This window comes from Stomoxys calcitrans, chromosome 1 (genome assembly GCF_963082655.1).
Source record: "Stomoxys calcitrans chromosome 1, idStoCalc2.1, whole genome shotgun sequence".
In the NCBI taxonomy this organism is placed as follows: Eukaryota; Metazoa; Arthropoda; class Insecta; order Diptera; family Muscidae; genus Stomoxys; species Stomoxys calcitrans.
This window is the reverse complement of record NC_081552.1, coordinates 230523901-230544781: the sequence shown is the minus strand read 5'-3', so window position 1 is coordinate 230544781 and position 20881 is coordinate 230523901. Positions and strand designations below refer to the sequence as shown.

Genomic DNA, 20881 nt, shown 5'->3' with positions numbered 1-20881 from the left:
CAATACCCATCATTCTCAAATTGAAAAAAATCGGTTTTTATCATATTTCATATTTTGTGTTTTAATTTAAAAATTTATTCGTTTCTTAATGGCTAGCCTTAAATTACAGTGGAATTTGATTTGTGGTCTTTTCGTTTCAATTCTTTTGCACATCGAGTATTAGACTAAATTTCGCAAACAAATGTTCACTAAACATTTTTTTTAAACATAATTTATATTTAATGACTATGTGTTTCGCCTTGAGTGTCGGAGGAGAGTAGTAACTTGAGTTCCTTGGACGGGTTAAGTCTTTGCAGATACTCACATACGTTGCAACACTAACGGGCAAGGAAACAATAACAAAAGTTGAGACTAAATACAGAGAGAGAAAAAAAAGTTTAAGGAAGTTTTTTCATTCAGCCGCTAATTCGAGTATCCAAATGTTGCGGCTAAATAATCACAATTTCGTGTCCTGGTCATTGCGCCTTTTGGGGGCTTTTTTGTGTGTGTGTGTGTGTGTGGTTAGTAATTGAAAGGAATACCGGGTTTGGGATATGAGTAACCACTTTGGGCTGGAGTTGGCAATTCGAATTTAACAGCTGGTGTAGGATAACTATAACCAGCTGTTTTACTGGGTGCTGGGGGAGGTGGAGGAGGACGATTTGTGGGCAAATCGAATTTTACAGCTGGTGTAGGGTAGCTGTAACCAGGTGTCTTGTTCGCTGGTGGTTGTGGTGGAGGTGGGCGATTTGTAGGCAGATCGAATTTCACAGCTGGGGTAGGATAGCTGTAACCTGGTGTCTTATTGGCTGCTGGTGGAGGCGGTGGTGTAGATCTTTGTGTGGGTAATTCGAATTTTACAGCAGGTGTGGGATAGCTATAGCCTGGCTTTTGTGGAGGTAAAGTGGCCTGTGTGGGCTTCTGTTGAGGTTTGGTGGGTATTTCAAATTTCACAGCTGGTGTGGGATAGGAGTAGCCTGGTTTTTGTGGCGGAGCAGAATTGGTGGGGACCACATATTTCACAGGTGCTGTAGGTTTTGGTGTTGCCTTGGTTGGAATGTCAAATTTCACCGCGGGAGTAGGATAGGAGTAGCCTGGGGTTTTCGGGCTAGGCAATTCAAATTTCACAGCAGGTGTGGGATAGGAATAACCCGGTTTGGCAGGCTGTGTTGGTGGTGCTGTGGGCCTTGGTGCTGGTTTTTGTGGTGGTTTTGTTGGAATTTCAAATTTAACGGCCGGTGTGGGATAGGAATAGCCTGGTTTTGAGGGTTGAGCAGGTGGAGCTGTTGGTCGGGGTGTGGTTTTGGGGGGCAATTCAAATTTCACTACTGGTGTGGGATAAGAATAGCCTGACTTGGCGGGTGGTGGAGGAGGAGGAGCCGTTGGTCTTTGTGTTGTCTTGGGAGGCAACTCAAATTTCACACTTGGAGTGGGATAAGAGTAACCTGACTTGGTGGGTGGTGGAGGAGGTACCGTTGGTCTTTGTGTTGTCTTGGGTGGTATTTCGAATTTGACAGCTGGAGTGGGGTAGGAGTAGCCCGATTTGGTTGGTGGTGGAGGAGGAACCGTTGGTCTTTGTGTTGTTTTGGGTGGTATTTCGAATTTAACAGCTGGAGTGGGGTAGGAGTAGCCCGATTTGGTTGGTGGTGGAGGAGGAGCTGTTGGTCTTTGTGTTGTCTTGGGTGGCAACTCAAATTTCACAGCTGGAGTGGGGTAGGAGTAGCCCGATTTGGTTGGTGGTGGAGGAGGAGCTGTTGGTCTCTGCGTGGTTTTGGGTGGTGTTTCAAATTTAACAGCTGGTGGGGGATAGGAGTACCCCGATTTGGTGGGAGCTTGAGTAGGTGGAGTTGGTCTTAGTGTGGATTTGGGAGGTATTTCGAATTTTACCGCTGGTGTGGGATAAGAGTACCCCGATTTGGTGGGAGCTTGAGTAGGTGGAGTTGGTCTTAGTGTGGATTTGGGAGGTATTTCGAATTTTATCGCTGGTGTGGGATAAGAGTAGCCCTGCTTAGAAGGCAGTGCTGGTGGAGGGGTGCCTTTTGATGGTAATTCAAACTTCACAGCAGGTGTGGGATAAGAGTAACCAGATTTGGTTGGTGGTGATGAAGGTTTCTGTGTGGTTTTGGCTGGTGTCTCAAACTTAACAGCTGGTGTTGGGTACGAGTAACCAGGCTTTGAAGGCTGCGGTATAACTTTTGGTGTAGTCTGGGCTGGCAAATCGAATTTCACAGCAGGTGTGGGGTAAGAATAGCCAGGCTTTGGGGGTGGTGCAGTAGCCTTGGGAGTGGTTTTGGCTGGCAATTCAAATTTCACTGCAGGTGTGGGGTATGAATAGCCTGACTTTGTTGGCGGTGGAGCCGTTGCCTTTGGTGTAGTCTGGGGTGGTAATTCGAATTTCACTGCAGGTGTGGGATACGAATAACCCGACTTGGTGGGTTGCGGTGGGGCAGTCGTTGCTCTCGCTGTGGTTTTGACAGGTAATTCAAATTTCAGTGCAGGTGTTGGGTACGAGTAACCCGACTTTGTTGGCGGAGGAATTGGTTTTTGTGTGCTTCTAGGTGGTATTTCAAATTTCACCGCTGGTGTGGGATAGGAATAACCTGGCTTAGAGGTCTGTGGTGGTGACCTGGGTTGTTGTGTTGTCTTTGGCTGCAATTCAAACTTCACTGCTGGTGGGGGGTAAGCATAGCCGGACTTGGTGGTTTGTGGTTGCAGAATGGGTTTTTGTGTAGTCTTGGGTGGCAATTCAAATTTCACTGCTGGTGTGGGATACGAATATCCCTTGGTGGGCTGTGGCGCTGGTTTTTGCGGCAAATCAAAAGGAGTTTTTGGTGGTGGATAGGAATAACCTGGTTGCTGGGGATAGTCAAAGCTCACTGGCGGTTTGGGATAAGCATAACCACCACCACCCGATGAGGCATGATGATCGGGAACCAAATAATTTGAGACAGGCTCATAGTAATACTGGGCCTCACATATGCTGCCGATGCCCAGCAGCAACAGCGGTACAAGCAAACTTTTCTGCAAAAAAAAAAAAGAAAACAAAATGCAAACAATGGTTAAAAGTTTGAAATGATTTTTGTATGTTTTTTTTTTTTTTTTTTTTGCTAAAACCATCAAGCAATGATTTTTAGTATAAATGTGTGTGTGTGTATGTTTTTTTTTGTTCTCTTCTTTGCTTTGCAACCTTTAGTTGCTTTTCGGTTGAACTCAAACATTGAACTTTTCATTGGCATACAAAATTCTTTGGCAACTTCAATATCTCTTTTGCCTCAAAGTAGATGGAGATGAACTATTACAGCCTTTTTTCCCTAGTGGAGGCTTGAGATGTTGTCCGTCCTACCGGAAACCTCTTCGAATTGACTTCAACAGCTTGATAGCGATGATGACCACGAACTTATGTGTGACGTATAACACGTTTCTTTTTTTTTGCTTCCATAATGTTCACGCTCTAAGTAAAATGTTTAGCATGCATCTCTGGCCCACTCATTTTGTTCCCAAGTTGTTATAAAATCAGCCATAATAATTTTTTGGAATGAATCTTAGAACAATTCTAGTTGGGTAATCAGTGGCGTACGTTGTTAATAACTTTGGGATTATTTATAAGGAGTAGTAATCCAATTGCAAAAACTTTGGCTATGAAAATTTAATTCTGCAAAAATTTTCTTTTAAAATTTTCTTAGCATACCATGGGCATGAAGCTGAAAAGTGATTCTGAAAAAAAATGAGTGGCAGGAAACTCTACGCCATGAGGAAAAGTTTGCCCTTTGGCTATGGCATAAACAAAATGTCAGCGTTTCTAAGTTGACAATGAAGACGCCACAAATTTTACGGAAATATTTGCTAATTTCCAGTTTTAATTCTTCTTCCCTTCTGTATACCCCTCTGTCCTTATATTCAGTGCAGAATTCATTTTCCACCCACACCCACAGCCGCATCGCATCATTTATTTTCAATGTTTTATTAGAAGTTGTTGCTCAAGTCAAGCCTTTTAAAGAATGTTAAAAAGTGATTTAGCACTAATGGTGGCTCTTCTCCTCAGCACATTAAAATTGTCTTTTTGCTGAAAACAAGTGTCATAATTTCAATTATTTATAGCGTAACATAAGTTGGAACATTAGTTCCATTGTTGGTTTTGTTAAATTATATCAAATAGGGTTTTCCTTTGTGTGCTGGGGTTTCTCATTCAATCAACTTCTAATTCATTAATCTCAAGGCTGTTGGTATTCACACTTAAACTGTAGAAATAGCAATAACAAAAAAACAAAAAAACCGATCTCGATTTGTGCACTTTTTGACTCCCCCCCAAAAAAAACTGTTCACAACATTTGAAACAAATATGATGTTAAGCTATTATTTTTTTAGCACTCCTCTTTTTCTGTGGCCAAAAATGTACACGCATCGTCTAATATGCGTGGCACATTTGTGTTTTTCCACGAGTGTGAAAAATTTTTGTGTAAGCCCAAAAATACACATGTTTTGCGGTTGGTGGTTTCTATGCCGAACAATGTCATTATTTTTGCTGATGTTACTTGGCTTTGTTCTTTGTTGTTTTTTTTTTTTTCTGTTGTTAATTTTCAATTGTTGTGGGTGTTGGAAGATTTCTATGGTTTTTATTTTCATTTTCCTCGGAAAATTTAAGCAAAGTTTTGGGGGCTACCGTTCTGCCATGTTTGCTGATGGCTTGCAACGAACATGTGTCAGTATTCTTAGCAAAAGTACCTCGTCAAATGAACCCACATGCCGATTTGGTATATGATTACAATTATGAGGGAGACTACAAGTGTTTGGAGAAAAAAAAAAAACTAAAATAAACCATTTTTTCTTGGTAACAATGGGTTTGTAGGAAACGAATTTATGAGGGATTATATCAAAACCAGCAAGTTTGTGTCTTAAGTCTTTTGATTTGTATTTTAGTAGAATGAATTTTTAAATAAAAAAAAAATAACAAAATACAATAAACACAAACATACGTCACTAATAATGCTAGAAAAGGTGAAAATGTTGTGTCTTCTTATAAAAAGAATACATCGAGGGAAAAACCAGTAAGGAAAAGCTAAAGTCGGGCGGAGCCGACTATATAATACCCTACACCTACGCTACAATTATAAATTCGAGCATAATGCTAGAAAAGGTGAAAATGTTGTGTCTTCTTAAAAAAAGCAATAATTCGAGGGAAAACCCAGTAAAGAAAAGCTAAAGTCGGGCGGAGCCGACTATATAATACCCTACACCTACTCAAAAAATTATTAATTCGGGCAATAGATATGTGTATATGAGAGCTAAACTTGAACTGACTTTTTCCTAACAGATCGTTTGAAAATTTTTCTTACTTCGGCCATTTAAGTGCAAATCGGGTGATACTTATATATGGGAGCTATATCTAAATCTGAACCGATTTTGATAAAATCTTGCAGATATTTTAAGATCGATAACAAAACAATCCGTGTCAAATTTTGTGCAGATCGGTTGAAAATTGTAGTAGCTACGACCATTTAAGTGAATATCGGCCGATACATATATATGGGAGCTATATCCAAATGTGAACCGATTTTGATAAAATCTTGCAGGTATATTAAGATCGCTAACAAAACAATACGTGCCAAATTTTGTGCAGATCGGTTGAAAATTGTAGTAGCTACGACCATTTAAGTGAATATCGGGCGATAGATATATATGGGAGCTATATCTAAATCTGAACCGATTTTGATAAAATCTTGCAAATATGTAAAGATCATTAACAGAACAATCCTTGCCAAATTTTGCACAGAGCGGTTGAAAATTGTAGGTACTATGACCATATAGGTGGATACCGGGCGATATATATATATACGGCAGCTATATCTAAATCTGAACCGATTTTGATAAAATCTTGCAGATATGTTAAGATCAATAACAAAACAATCCCTGTCAAATTTTGTGCAGCTCGGTTGAAAATTGTAGTCACTACGACCATTTACGTGGATATCGGCTGATACACATATATGGGAGCTATATCTAAATCTGAACCGATTTTGATAAAATTTTGCAGATATGTTACGATCGGTTACAGAACAATCCGTGCCAAATTTTGCACAGATCGTTTGAAAACTGTAGTACCTACGGCCATATAAGTGAATATCTGGCGATAGATATATATGGGAGCTATATCTAAATCTGAACCGATTTTGATGAAATCTTGCAGATATGTTAAGATCAGTAACAAAACAATCCGTGCCAAATTTTGTGCAGATCGGTTGAAAATTGTAGTAACTACGGTCATTTAAGTGGCAATCGGGCGATAGATATATATGGAAGCTATATCTAAATCTGACCCGATTTTTACCAAAATCGTTAGTGTTCATTCTTCAGCCAAAAACGTGACATGTATAAAGTTTCGTGACGATTGGACAACAAATACGACCTTGATTACAAGAATCTATGGACGGACACACAGACGGACAAACGGACATGGCTAAATCATATCAGAAAGTTATTCTGAGTCGATCGGTATACTTATCAATGGGTCTGGCTCTTAAACTTCTTAGCATTCCAAACAAATTCACAAACTTATAATACCCTATACCACAGTGGTGGTGTAGGGTATAACAAATCAAAAGACTTAAGACACAAACTTGATGATGAGTATCGTAGCTTCTGATCGGTGTACCTTTACTGTGCAAAGCTAATCTTCTTCTTATACATAAAAATCAATTTGTGTTTGTTTGTTTGTTGATTTGTTTGATTGTTTGTTTGATTGTTTGATTGTTTGTTTGTTGGTTTGTTTGTGTGCTCCTTATAGATCCAGAAACGGCTGAACCGATTTTCTTGAAATTTTCACAGATGCTGCATAATGTTCCCGTGGTGCAAAATAGGGTGCTAAATTTTTGGATATCTGAAGGGGGGCGGACCCTCCCCTTTACCTTAATTTTCAGAATCGCCAGATCTCAGAGATGGGTGGTGCAATTTAACCGAAATTTTGTGTGCTTTTTTATAGCAACCTACAAAAAAAAATTTTATATCCAAAATTCGGAAGGGGTACCTAGGGGGGCCGCCCCCTTCCAAAATCTACAAAAATATATGTATAGACCAATCACGACAACCTGGGACTCAAATGAAAGGTATTTAAGAGTAAAAACGTATCAGATATCCTATTGTCGGACCAAGTGTTTGGGTGTTCAAACCGAACACTGATTTTGGTAATAAAATTCAATGATTTGCAAGCGTTGCTCGTTAGTAAGTCTATTCATGATGAAATGTCAAAGCATACTGAGCATCTTTCTCTTTGACACCATGTCTGAAATCCCACGTGATCTGTCAAATACTAATGCATGAAAATCCTAACCTCAAAAAAATCACCCTTTATTTGGGAGTAGGGAAAGAAATTCAAACCCAATTACGGGACCACGTTTCTGGGGGTCCACATCACCCCCTAAACACACCAACCACCACCCTGGGGCACTTCGCTTAACATAAATCCATATGAGAATATCGGGCTCCAATAAAGTCTTTTAAGCTAAAATAAGTCTTTAACATCCAAACTTAAATGACCATAAACACTCCGCGTGAATTCACAGACGAATAAAGATAATATGGAATTCAGATGCAAATTTTGCCCATGTACATTCCACTAAGGAACAGGGGCAAACTTCTCACATATCAATGAGCGCAGCCCGATTCAAGTTTAAGCTCAATGATAAGGGGCCTCCTTTTTATAGCCGAGTCCGAACGGGGTGCCGCAGTGCGACACCTCTTTAGGGAGAAGTTTTACGTGGCATAGTACCTCACAAATCTTGCCAGCATTAGGAAGGGAAAAAAATGAACAGAATTGGTAAGTCATTGCACATTATTGTTTCAGATTTCTGTTGGGAGAAATTTTTAAAGCCTTATTAAAAGTGTCTAAGCCTTATTAGTTCTGAATGATGCAATTTTTATCCGCTTTCTGAGTTTTATATTTGCCTCTGCTAATCGAAAACTTTATTTTAGCTACATTTATTAAATTTAAAATAAGATTCAAATTGAAACCAAAAAAAGAAAAATTAAAATCATACGCCTCTTTACTCTTTCATTTCAATCAAATTTATATATTTATGCTACTCATTTTCTTTTCTTTAGCAGACACTTGAGGTGACAATTTGGCCGTCAAAACTATTTATGAGTGTCATAACATGAATCATCTAATTTTGACAAAACAAAGGGATGTGTAATGTCGGCACGTGTTTTTGAACCAATCAAATGTGTCAAAAATTATGTGCGTATATGGCAGCAGTGTAAATCAACTTTGGAAAATTTTCAAATTTTTTGCTAAAAGTTTGAAGTTATTATACCCTTCACCATAGGGGGGTATACTAATTTCGTCATTCTGTTTGTAACTATTTGAAATATTTGTCTGTTACCCCATAAAGTATATATATTCTTGATCGTCGCGACATTTTATGTCGATCTAGCCATGTCCGTCCGTCTGTCTGTCCGTCTGTCCGTCCATCTGTCTGTCGAAAGCACGCTAACTTCCGAAGGAGTAAAGCTAGCCGCTTGAAATTTTGCACAAATACTTTTTATTAATGTAGGTCGGTTGGTATTGTAAATGGGCCATATCGGTCCATGTTTTGATATAGCTGCCATACAAACCGATCTTGAGTCTTGACTTCCCGAGCCTCTAGAGTGCGCAATTCTTATCCGAATGGAGTGACATTTTGCACGACGTGTTTTGTTATGCTCTCCAACAATTTTGCCAAGTATGGTTCTAATCGGTCCATAACCTGTTATACCTGTCATATAAACCGATCTTGGGTCTTGACTTCTTGAGCTTCTAGAGGGCGCAATTCTTATCCGATTTGAATGAATTTTTGCACGAAGTATTTTGTTATGATATCCAACAACTATGCCAAGTATGGTTCAAATCGGTCCATAACCTGATATAGCTCTCATATAAACCGATCTTGGGTCTTGACTTCTTGAGCCTCTAGAGGGCGCAATTCTTATCCGATTTGAATGAATTTTTGCACGACGTATTTTGTTATGATATCCAACAACTGTGCCAAGTATGGTTCAAATCGGTTCATAATCTGATATAGCTCTCATATAAACCGATCTTGGGTCTTGACTTCTTGAGCTTCTAGAAGGAGCAATTCCTATCCGATTTGGTTGAAATTTTGCATGACGTATTTTATTTTTACTTTTAACAACTGTGTCAAATAAGGTTCAAATCGGTTCATAACCTGATATAGCTGCCATATAAACCGATCTAGGATCTTGACTTCTTGAGTCTGTAGAGGTCGCAATTATTATCCGATTTGCCTGAATTTATGTTCGACGGATCCTCTCATGGCCATCAACATACGTGTTTATTATGGTCTGAATCGGTCTATAGCCCGATACAGCTCCCATATAAATCAATCTCTCTATTTTACTTCTTGAGCCCCCAAAGGGCGCAATTCTTATTCGAATTGGCTGACATTTTACACAGGTTTCCAACATATAATTTAATTGTGGTCCAAACCGGACCATATCTTAATATCGCTCTAATAGCCGAACAAATCTTTTCTTATATCCTTTTTTTGCCTAAGAAGTCAGGGCACAAGTCGTGTTTATAGTCCAATCGTTACGAAAAGTTGCACATGCCACTTTTTTGGCCTAAGTTCGAACGCTATTGATTTTGGTTAAAATCGGTTCAGATTTAGATATAGCTCCCATATGTACCACCTCGAAATATTCGTCTAAGACCCCATAAAATATATATTTCTTGATCTTCTTGAGGTTCTGAGTCGATCTAGCCATGTCCGCCCGTCCGTCCGTCTGTCGAAATCACGCTAGCGGTCGAATGCGTAAAGCTAGCCGCTTGAAATTTTGCATAGATACTTAATATTGATGTAGGTTATTGGGGATTGCAAATGGGCCATATCGGTTCAGATTTAGATTTACCTCCCATATAAACCGATCTCTCGATATGACTTCTTGAGCCCCTGGAAGCCGCAATGTTCATCCGATTTGGCGGAAATTTTGCACGTGGTATTCAGTTGGGACTTCCAAAAACTATGTCAAGTACCAAATCGGTGAAAACCCTGATATAGCTCCCATATACCCCGATCTCCCTGGACTTCTTAAGCCCTTACAAGCAGTAATTTTTGTCCGATTTGGCTGAAATTTAGCGTGTGGTATTCTGTTGTGATTTCCAACAACTGCGCCTATTACGGTCCGAATCGGTCTATAACCTGATATAGTTCCCATATAAACCGATCTCCCGATTTGGCTTTTTGAGTCCTTACAAGCCGCAATTTTTGTCCGATTTGGCTGAGATTTTGCATGTGGTTTTGCGTTATGACTTCAAATAACTGTGCCAAGTATGGTTCGAATCCGTGTATAACCTGATATAACTTCCATATAAACCGATCTTCCGATTTGACTTCTTGAGCCCCAGGAAGCCGCAATTTTTGTCCGATTTGGCTGAAATTTGGCATTTCCGATTGCGGTCCGAATCGGTCTATAATCTGATATAGTTCCATATAAACCGATCTTCCGATTTGACTTCTGGAATGTTATATATGGGAGCTCTATCTATATCCGATTTTGTTCAAAGCGGATGGTGTACTTGAGGAGGATTAGACCTCTATCTACACAAATGGCTCCAAGATGGAGTCAAAAACTGGATTGGGGGTCTACTCTGATGCACTCAATATCAGTATGTCTCTGAGACTGCCATACGGGTGTATGGTCTTTCAGGCGGAAGTCTGTGCCATTGCAATGGCCGCAAGAGAAATTCTGGGGCTTACCGCCCTCGAAACTCAGAATTTATGTAGACAGTATGGCGGCGCTCAAGGCCGAGGATGGTGAGGTCGAGATGCGTGGCGGATTGCTTGGAGTCCGGGCCCACTAGGTGATGCTGACATGGGTTCGTGGGCATTAGGGAATTCTAGAGAATGAGAGGAAATGGACGAGTGCGCCAGGTGGTGTTCGCATGCGCCGGGCAGACCAGTCATCGGTCTTGCCAACGTGTCATATGTCGAGCTACTGAACACAGTAGAGGGGATGGACCGGGCGGCGTCTGTGGCGAGATGGGACTCGGTGGATGGTTGCCGGACTGCAAAGACGCTATGGCCGGTCATCGACCGGAGAAGGGACGAGAGAATTGCTGGCGTTCGATAAGAGGTCGATGAGTATCTAAACATGGGTCATAACCGGGCTCTGTACCATAGGCCGCATGGCGGCGCGCATGGGAATACCGCACAATGACATCTGTAGGTGTTGTCTCAATGTCGAGCTACTGAACACCGTAGAGGGGATGGCCAGGGCGGCGTCAGTGGGGAGGTGAGACTCAGTGTATGGTGCCGGACTGCAAGGGCGCTATGGCCGGTCATCGACCGGATAAGGGACGAGAGAATTGCTGGCGTTCGATAAGAGGTCGATGAGTATCTTAACAGGGGTCATAACTGGGCTCTGTGCCATAGGCCGCATGGCGGCGCGCGTGTTAATAACGCACAATGACATCTGTAGGTGTTGTCTCAATGAGGATGAGGAGGTGACTAGTGAGCACTTGCTGTATTCCTGTCCGGGTCTGCAGAGACTTAGGCTCTACTTTCTGGGGAGCCGCTTCTTCTTTGATCTGGCTGAACTTGCAAATGTACCTCTGATATCTTTCTTGAGGTTCGTTGAGGGAACAGGATGGTTCCGACGGAGGTGTGCCAAAAGTTCCGGCGTAGGTAAATTTGTGCTTGCATGGGGACGGGCGGTTCTTCACCCCCCGCTCGGGTTCCTTCACTTCTCCTGTCTTTATGTTTAATTCGTGTATAACCTCTAGTACGAGGTCTCAAATTATCTTTTTCTTCTTCCTTCTGGGAAGCCGGTTCTTCTGTCATCCGGCTGAACTTGCAAACATACCTCTGGTATCTCTCCTGAGGTTCGTTGAGGGAACAGGATGGTTCCGACGGAGGGGTGCCACAAGCTCCGGCGTAGGTAGATCCGTGCTTGCTTTGGGACGGGCGGTTCTTCAAACCCCGCTCAGGTTTCTCCACTCCTCCTGTCTATTTCTTTAATTCGTGTATAACCTCTAGAACGAGGTCTCACATTTTCTTTTTCTTCTACCTTCTGGGAAGCCTGGCTGAACTTGCAAACGTACCTCTGGTATGTCTCCTGAGGTTCGTTGAGGGAACACCATGGTTCCGACGGGGGAGTGCCACAAGCTCCGGAGTAGGTAAATTCGTGCTTGCGTGGGGGCGGGCGGTTCTTCAACCCTCGCTCAGGTTTCTCCACTCCTCCTTTCTATTTCTTTAATTCGTGTATAACCTCTAGTATGAGATCTCACATTTTCTTTCTCTTCCCTTTCTTTCTATAGTACCACAATGGACCAAACTGGCCTCCGAGTGAACTCACCTTTGGTGGGCAACCCATTCAACCTAACATAACCTAGGCTCGAAATGGGGCCTGAATCCGAGAATAGTCTAGAGCCAGTGGACTATTCTCGGATTCAGGCGCCATTTCGAACCTAGGTTAGGTTAGGTTTAATGGGTTGCCCACCAAAGGTGAGTTCACTCGGAGGCTAGTTTGGCCCATTGTGGTACCCTAGATGGAGAGAAAGGAAAGAAAAAGAAAATTTGAGACCTCGTACTAGAGGTTATACACGAATTAAAGATAAAGACAGGAGGAGTGGAGAAAGCTGAGCGGGGGTTGAAGAACCGCCCGTCCCCACGCAAGCACGAATTTACCTACGCCGGAACTCTTGGCACCCCTTCGTCGGGTAGGTTGAATGGGTTTCCCTCTAAAGGTGAGTTCACTCGGTGGCCAGTTTGGACCATTGTGATACCCTAGAGAGAGAGCGTGATTAGACCAATACTTACTTAAGCCTCAGTAGTTTGGTGGGCTGCTATGGAGAAAAAGTGCAACATAAGGACCATACAACAGGTTCTGAGAACATGTTGTCTTGGCATAGGCGGAGCGACTAGAGCACTGGGGACTATTCTAGATATCCGACAGATTAAGGGTTAGGCAGCCACTATGAGGCTATGAGACTTAAGGCGATGCGAGAATGGATTGAGGATAGGAAACCTGGAAGTAAGGGAAGAGATATCCGATCGGATACCTGAGAAGAACCTTAAAGTCGAGTGCGAGGCACTGCTGCCATCGGCACAGTCTTGGATTGACTGTGGAACCCTAGTATGGCCATCTGGAAGATCATGTTACAGGGATGGATCAAAGCTAGAGGATAGAGTGGGCCCGGGGGTTTACATCAAGCGACTGAGATATGTTTTAGACTACCTGACCATAATACGGTCCGGCAGGCGGAGATACGGGCCATCACAGAATGCATGAAGTGGTGTGGTACTAAACCGAGTATGTCTAATGTGAACATATTTACGAACAGTCAGATGGCCATAAGGGCACTGGGAGAGTAAGGTCACGAACATTTTTGCAGCGTAGGAAGGAGATTAACGTCTTTTCTAAGGATAATACAATACGCATCGTTTGGATGCCGGGCCACAACGAAGTAAAGAGGAAGGAAAGAGCTGATGATTTGGCGGTGAAGAGGACTGCCCTCAATAATCTTGGTTAAACCGAAGCCTTTCGGTTCGACGCTGTCCGAGTTGAGGGAGTGGGCAACGAATGCGCATGCAATATTGTGGAACAGCAAAACGGTCGGTAGGACGGCGAAAATCTTATGGGGAGATCCAGATCGTGAGAAGATGAGGCTATTATTGAAACGAAGCAAGAAGGAGTTCAGTACAGCTATTGGTATCATAACGGGACACACTGAACTACGAGCTCACTTATGTAAAATCGGCGGGGCAAGTGATAGCATGTGTAGGGCATGCAGGGAAGATGACGAGACGTCGGATCATTTCCTATGTCATTGCTCGGTTTTCGCGTCCAGCAGATACCGGCACTTAGGTGGAGACCCTATACCAGACATGAACCAACTTAGGGAAGTGGTAATGAAAACAATTAAGGATTTTGTAAGTAGCATGGAATTTCTAACTTAAAAATTTCATTTTATAGGTTGTTTTATGGTTTTTGAGAGCACAACAAGCCGATTACTGGCTTAGGTGTATGTCCATAATGGCATGGGGCGGATTAACATCTGTACCCTCTATTCAATCTAACCTAACCTTTAAGACAGACTATATCGAATAATACCTGAATATAAATCTCATATAAATCGATGTCCCGATTTAAGATCTTGATTTCAACAAACTTTGCAACTGTGAGTTGTTTTTCAAAGTCTTTCGTCTATAGGCTCAGCAATATTCTCAACACACACATTTTTAAGCCTAGAAATTCCAAAAACATTTAACGATATTTTAAATCATCTTCATGGCATGCTTTAATTGCTTACTTAGTTTGGTACAAAAAATGGTTTTGCTATACGGATTTGATGTTTTCCTGTTTCTAAGACATGGCTAATTAATTCCGCTTTATGATATTCGTGTCTTAATTTCTCCACTTGCTCGGCTTTTAACACTTAATTATCACATAGCCAAATATTTAGAAATAGGCAGCAAAATATGTTTCTCTACGATGACTTGAAGTCACCTTTTAAAGCAACTTCACGAAGCATGAAGTTGAAATCTCTGGATCACGCAACTATGCGTGTTACAAATTGGCACTTTATGCATTAGGTTGGTAGAGGGTTATGTTAATTATTTAATAACTGCCAGTAAATGTGGATAAACATAAGTTTTATGATTTAAAAAAAAAATAAACAAGCCCAAAAGAGTATGACCTAGAAATTATTTTTGTTAAATTGGGTTGCCCAAAAAGTAATTGCGGATTTTTTAAAAGAATGTAAATGCATTTTTTAAAAAACTTAGAATGAACTTTAATCAAATATACTTTTTTTACACTTTTTTTCTAAAGCAAACTAAAAGTAACAGCTGATAACTGACAGAAGAAAGAATGCAATTACAGAGTCACAAGCTGTGAAAAAATTTGTCCACACCGACTATATGAAAAATCCGCAATTACTTTTTGGGCAAGCCAATATTTTGAAAAATATATGTCAGCCCAATATGTATTTGGTAATATTGGGTAATTAAGCTTTTCAAAACGTCTTTTTGGTGACCAAAAATGGGAGAGATGTTTTTTGTTTTGATTTTTTTTGCAGAACTCTCTTAATTTATTCATTTTACATTTTGGCTAGCATTTCCTTAAATATTTATCAACGAATGATTTATTGTAAGTTTTTATTTCACCTTTTCATTCTCTTCATGGACGTGATTGTGTTTTTTGTTTTGGTTTTCGTTTTTTTTTTCTACGTGCCGGCATTGATATATTCAAATGTTCATTCATTCATATGTTGAAGTTTTGTTTTTTTTTTTTTTTCATTATGTGTAACAACATTATGATAATTTCTTGCCACCATTGGCCATTTAAAGATGTTAAACAAGAGCACTTTTGAATTTAAGATACCGTAAATTCTTTAAACCGTATCAAATGTGTTGCGGATGACATTTGTCTTAAACATTATGCCATATGGAGATCAACATAGTCTCAAACTCTTTATTTCCTGATTTCACTTATGATTCATATTTCAAAAAAAAAAAAAAAAAAAACAAGTGAAAAGGCATTAAGTTCGGCCGGGCCAGGAACTTTGGATACCCACCACCTCGGCTATATATGTAAATCCCATTTCGTCACAATCCGATGAAAATTGGATAACCAAATTGGCGCACCAAAATTCCGCACGGACATTAAGCGGTCTGATATATATGTCCCCTATTCAATTTAGTAGAACAAAATATTGGTCTCGTTGGGCCAATCTGAATCATATTAAGGTCGGGTATCAGGAGGCTAAAAATAACTCACTGTTTTAAATTTCAGGAAATCGGTTAAAAAATTAAGATTTTATGGGCTTCAGACTCTTTATCGGCAGATCGGTCTATATGGCAGCTATATCTAAATATAACCCGATCTGAATCATATTTACGTCAGATGTCGAAAGGCTTAAAATAACCCACTCTTTCAAATTTTGGCAAAATCGGTTAAAAAATAAAGCTTTTATGGGGTCATATTAAATATGACAGCTATATCTAAATATAGTCCGATCTGTACCATATTTGGGTCGGATGTTGGGAGGCTTAAAATAACCCACTTTTGCAAATTTCATCGAAATCGGGTAATAAATAATGCTTTTAAGGTCTTCAGACCCTCAATCGGGAGATCGGTCTATATGGGAGCTATATCTAAATATGAGCCGATCTTATTCATCCCATGTTGGGATGCTTAAAATAACCCACTGTTGTAAATTTCAGCGAAATCGGTTAAAAAATAAAGCTTTTATGGGCTACGAACCCTTTATCGGCAGATCGGTCTATATGACAGCTATATATAAATATATCCGATCTGTACCATATTTGGGTCGGATGTTCGGAGGCTTAAAACTGCGCACCATTTGAAATTTCAGCGAAATCGAATAAAAAATAAACCTTTTATTCCCTTCAGACCCTCTATCGGGAGATCGGTCTATATGGCAGCTAAATCTAAATATGAACCGATCTATCCATATTTAGGTCACATGTCGAGAGGCTTAATATAACCCACTGTTGCAAATTTCAGCGAAATCGGGTAACAAATAAAGCTTTTATGGCCTTCAGACCCTTTATTGGAGATCGGTCTATGTGGCAGCTGTATCTAATATAGACCGATCTGAACCGTATTTGGGTGGAATGTTGGGAGGCTTAAAACTGTGAACAATATCAAATTCAGCGAAATCGGGTAATAAATAAAGCTTTTATAGGCTTCAGACCCTGTATCGGCAGATCGGTCTATATGGCAGCTATAACTAAATATGAACCGATCTAATCCATATTTAGGTCAGATGTCGTTAGGCTTAAAATAACCCACTGTTGCAAATTCATCGAAATCGGGTAATAAATAAAGCTTTTAAGGTCTTCAGACCGTCAAACGGGAGATCGGTCTATATGGTAGCTATATCTAAATATGAGCCGATCTTATTCATCCCATGTTGGGATGCTTAAATAACCACTGTTGTAAATTTAAGCGAAATCCAGTAGTAAATACAGCTCTTATGGCCTTCAGACCCTTTATCAAGAGAACGGTCTATATAGTAGCAATATATAAATATAGCCCGATTTGAACCATATTTAGGTCGGGTATCAGGAGGCTACAAATAACTGACTATTCCAAATTTCAGCTAAATCGGGTAGTAAATAAAGCTTTTATTGGCTTCAGACCCCTTATCGGGAGATCGGCAGCTATATGGCAGCTATAGCTAAATATGGACCGATCTAAACTATATTTGGGTCGGATTTTGGGAGGCTTAAAACAGCACACTGTTTCAAATTTCAGCAGAATCGGTTGAAAAATAAAGTTTTTATGGGCATTAGACCCTTTATCGGAAAATCGGTTTATATAGCAGCTATATCCAAATGTAGTCCGATTTGGCCCGTTCAAGAACTTAACCAGCGTGCATAAAAAAAGATGTTTCTGTGACAAATTTCAGCTCAATATCTCCATATTTGATGGTGATTACAACAGACGGAAGGACAGACAGATAGACGGACAGGCGGACAGACGGACAGGCACACGGACATCGTTATATCGTTTTAGAATCCGAAATATATATACTTTGTAGGGTCGGAAATTGATATTTCGATGTGTTGGAAACGGAATGACTAAATGAAGATAACCCCTGTCCTACGGTGGTGGGTGTAATAAATATAGAAAAATATGAATAGAGTGTATATATAAAAACTTATCTTATATATAAAATTCAATTTGTGTTTGTTTATAGATTTGTTTGTATTTTTGAAAGTTTCACAGATGGTGCATAATGATCACGTTTATTTTTTGATATCTGAAGGGGGGGCGGACCCTCCCCCTAGCCCTTATTTCAGAAACGCCAGATCTCGGAAATGGTTGGTGCGATTTAAGCGACATTTTGTGTGCTCTCATATAGTACTCCAAAAACAAAAATTTGGTATCCAAATTTCGGATGGGGTACCTAGGGGGGCTGCCCCACATTTAAACCTACCAAACATATATTTAGACCAATCTCGTCAATATGCGACTCAAATGAAAGGTATTTAGGATAAGAAAACGTATCTGATATCCAATTGTCGGACCAAGTGTTAGGGGGACCACCCCAACCCCCAAAACACCCTTTAATGGGACGTATTTACCGACCATGGCAATACGGGACTCAAGTGAAAGGTGTTTGCGAGTAGAATACGAATCTGATATCCAAATAAGGGACCATGTTTCTGGGGGTCCACCCCTTTCCCAAAACACCCCCCAAACAGGACTTATTTTCTGACCATAGGAATATGGGGCCTTAATAAAAGGTATTTGAATGTAGAATTCGAATCTGATATCCAAATATGGGACCAAGTGTTTGGGGGGCCGCCTCTCACCAAAAACATCCGGCAAAGGGGACACATTTACGACCATAGCCATATGGGGCTCAAATGAAATGTCTTTGGGAGTAAAGCACGAATTTGATATCAATATTCGGGAAAAGTGTCTATGGGGCCACCCCACAACACCTCCAAACCTCCAAACCCCCAAAATATTCCTAAATCGGACATATTTACCGACCATGGCAATATGGGACTCAAATGAAAGGTATTTGCGAGTAGAATACGAATCTGATATACAAATGTGGGACCACGTTTCTGGGGGTCCACCCCTTTCCTAAAACACCCCCCAAACAGGACTTATTTACTGACCATGGCAATATGGGGCTTAAATAAAAGATATTTGAGTGAAGAATTAGAATCTTATATCCAAATATGGGACCAAGTGTTTTGGGGGCCGCCTCTCACCAAAAACATCCCCCCCCAAGGGGACAAATTTACGACCATAACCATATGGGGCTCAAATGAAAGATCTTTGGGATTAAAGCCCAAATTTGTTATTAATATTCGGGAAAAGTGTCTATGGGGCCATCCCACCCCCACAACACCACCCAAATAGTAAGTATTTGCTGACTATTGCAATATGAGGCTCAAAGAAGAGGGTTTTTAAAGTGGAACACGAATCCGATATATATTTTCAAAGCCAAGTCACTGAGTGGCCGTCCCATCCCCTAAAAACACTCCCCAAACCGGTCATGTTTGCCGACTATGGAAATGTGAGGCTCAAATTAAAGGTATGTGGGAGTAGACCACGTATCTGATATCAACATTAGGGGCCAACTGTCTAGCGGACTTCCCACCACCATGATATCCCCCAAATAGGACGTATTTGCTCACCAAGACAATTTGGTTCTTTAAGAGAGTGGAACTAAATATTTAAAGTTTTTAGGGCCAATACCCCAAACCGGACATATTTGCTGACTTTTGCAATAAGGAGTTTAAATGATATTAGAAAACGAATTTGATATCCAATTTTGGGGCCAATGGCAATATAGGGTTCAAAGTAATGATATACAGATATATGAGTATAGAGCACGTTGCTGATATATTTTCTGGGATTAGGGTTTGGGGGACCACCCCAGTCCCCAAAACACCCCTAAATAGGGCATATTTACAGACCATGACTATGAGAAGCTTAAATGATAGGAATTAAGGGTAGAGCAAGAATTGATGCCCATTTGCGGGTTCAATTTTCTGGGGGTCTACCCCTTTCCCAAAATACCCCACAAATAGCAATTTTTTATTGATCATCGCAATATGGGGCTCAAATTAAGGTGATTGGGACTGGAATACGAATTTGATATCCAGAACCATGTATTTAGGGCATCACCTCTTTCCGAAAACACCCCCAAAGGGGGAAAAAATGTTCGACCATGTCAATATGTGGCTCAAATGAAAGGTATTTGAGATTAGAAAGGAATTTGATATCCAATTTTGAGGCCAATGGCAATAATATATAAGAATAGAGCACGTTGCTGATATATTTTCAGAGCTTGGTGATTGTGGGACCACCCCACTCTCCAAAGCACCCTTAAATCGGGCATATTTACCCACCATGTCAATGTGGGGCTTAAATGAATGGAATTGGGGGTAGAGCAAGAATTGATGCCCATTTGCGGGTTCAATTTTCTGGTGGTCTACCCCTTTCCCAAAACACCCCACAAATAGCAATGTTTTACTGACCATCGCAATATGGGGCTCAAATAAAGGTATTTGGGCTACTCCCAATACGAATTTGATTTCCAAATGTAGGACCATGTCTTTAGGGCATCACCCCTTTCCCAAAATACCCCCAAAGGGAAAATAATTTTCCCACCATGCCAATATGTGGCTCAAATGAAAGGTATTTGAGATAAGAAAACGAATTTGATATCCAATTTTGGGGCCATTTGTTTGGGGGAACGCCTCATCCTGAAAATTCCCCTCAAAACCAATAGCAATATGGGATTTAAATAATTGGCATTTGAGAGAAGAGCACTATGCTGATATTTTTACAGGGCAAGAGTCTGGGGGACCACCTCGCCCCCGAAAACACCACTAAATCAGACATCATGAGAATATCGGACTGAAATGAAGTATTTTAAGAATGGAGTACACCTTACATCCAAACTTAAATTCATAGACCAATAAAGATGATATGGGATTCAGATGAAGGCACTGATTGGGTTGCCCAAAAAGTAATTGCGGATTTTTTTAAAAGAAAGTAAATGCATTTTTTATAGAACTTAGAATGAGTAAGATTGACGAAACTTGGCAAAAAGAGGAAGCTTTCGACTTCCTTCTAATAATAACAACTAATTAATGTTCTAAGGTATTAAAGTATTTCTCGAATTTAACGGTAAACAAAAGACTTAAGACACGAACTTTTCTTTAAATTAAAATAAAATAGGCTTAAATGGTTCGGCAAAATATCTTTAAAAATTGAAAATTAAATGCATTTGGCATATGACCTTTTCCGTTTTGATGATTTGTATTCAAACAAGTAAAAAGGCGTTAAGTTCGGCCGGGTCGAACTTTGGATACCCACCACCTCGGGTATATATGTAAACCACCTTTCATAA

At 40.5% G+C, this 20881-nt stretch overlaps 1 protein-coding gene across 1 annotated transcript; it reads right to left on the bottom strand.

The window, feature by feature from the left end:
• Positions 1–41: 41 nt before the first annotated feature.
• On the bottom strand, positions 42–12109 carry LOC106094782 (uncharacterized). Its single transcript, XM_059368722.1, has 2 exons — positions 12071–12109; positions 42–3000 (listed from the first exon to the last, which is right to left on the bottom strand). Exons 1-2 carry the CDS (start codon positions 12107–12109, stop codon positions 502–504), a joined length of 2538 nt encoding a protein of 845 aa, XP_059224705.1. The 3' UTR covers positions 42–501.
• Positions 12110–20881: the final 8772 nt, after the last annotated feature.

What these genes read in the sequence shown, in the direction of transcription:
- LOC106094782 (XM_059368722.1), bottom strand. Translation starts at nt 12,109, where the DNA reads ATGGTGTTCCCTCAACGAACCTCAGGAGACATACCAGAG. An exon ending in CCTCAGGAGACATACCAGAG is followed by an intron (nt 3,001 to 12,070) that starts GTACGTTTGCAA and finishes TTTTTTTTGCAG; the next exon opens with AAAAGTTTGCTTGTACCGCT.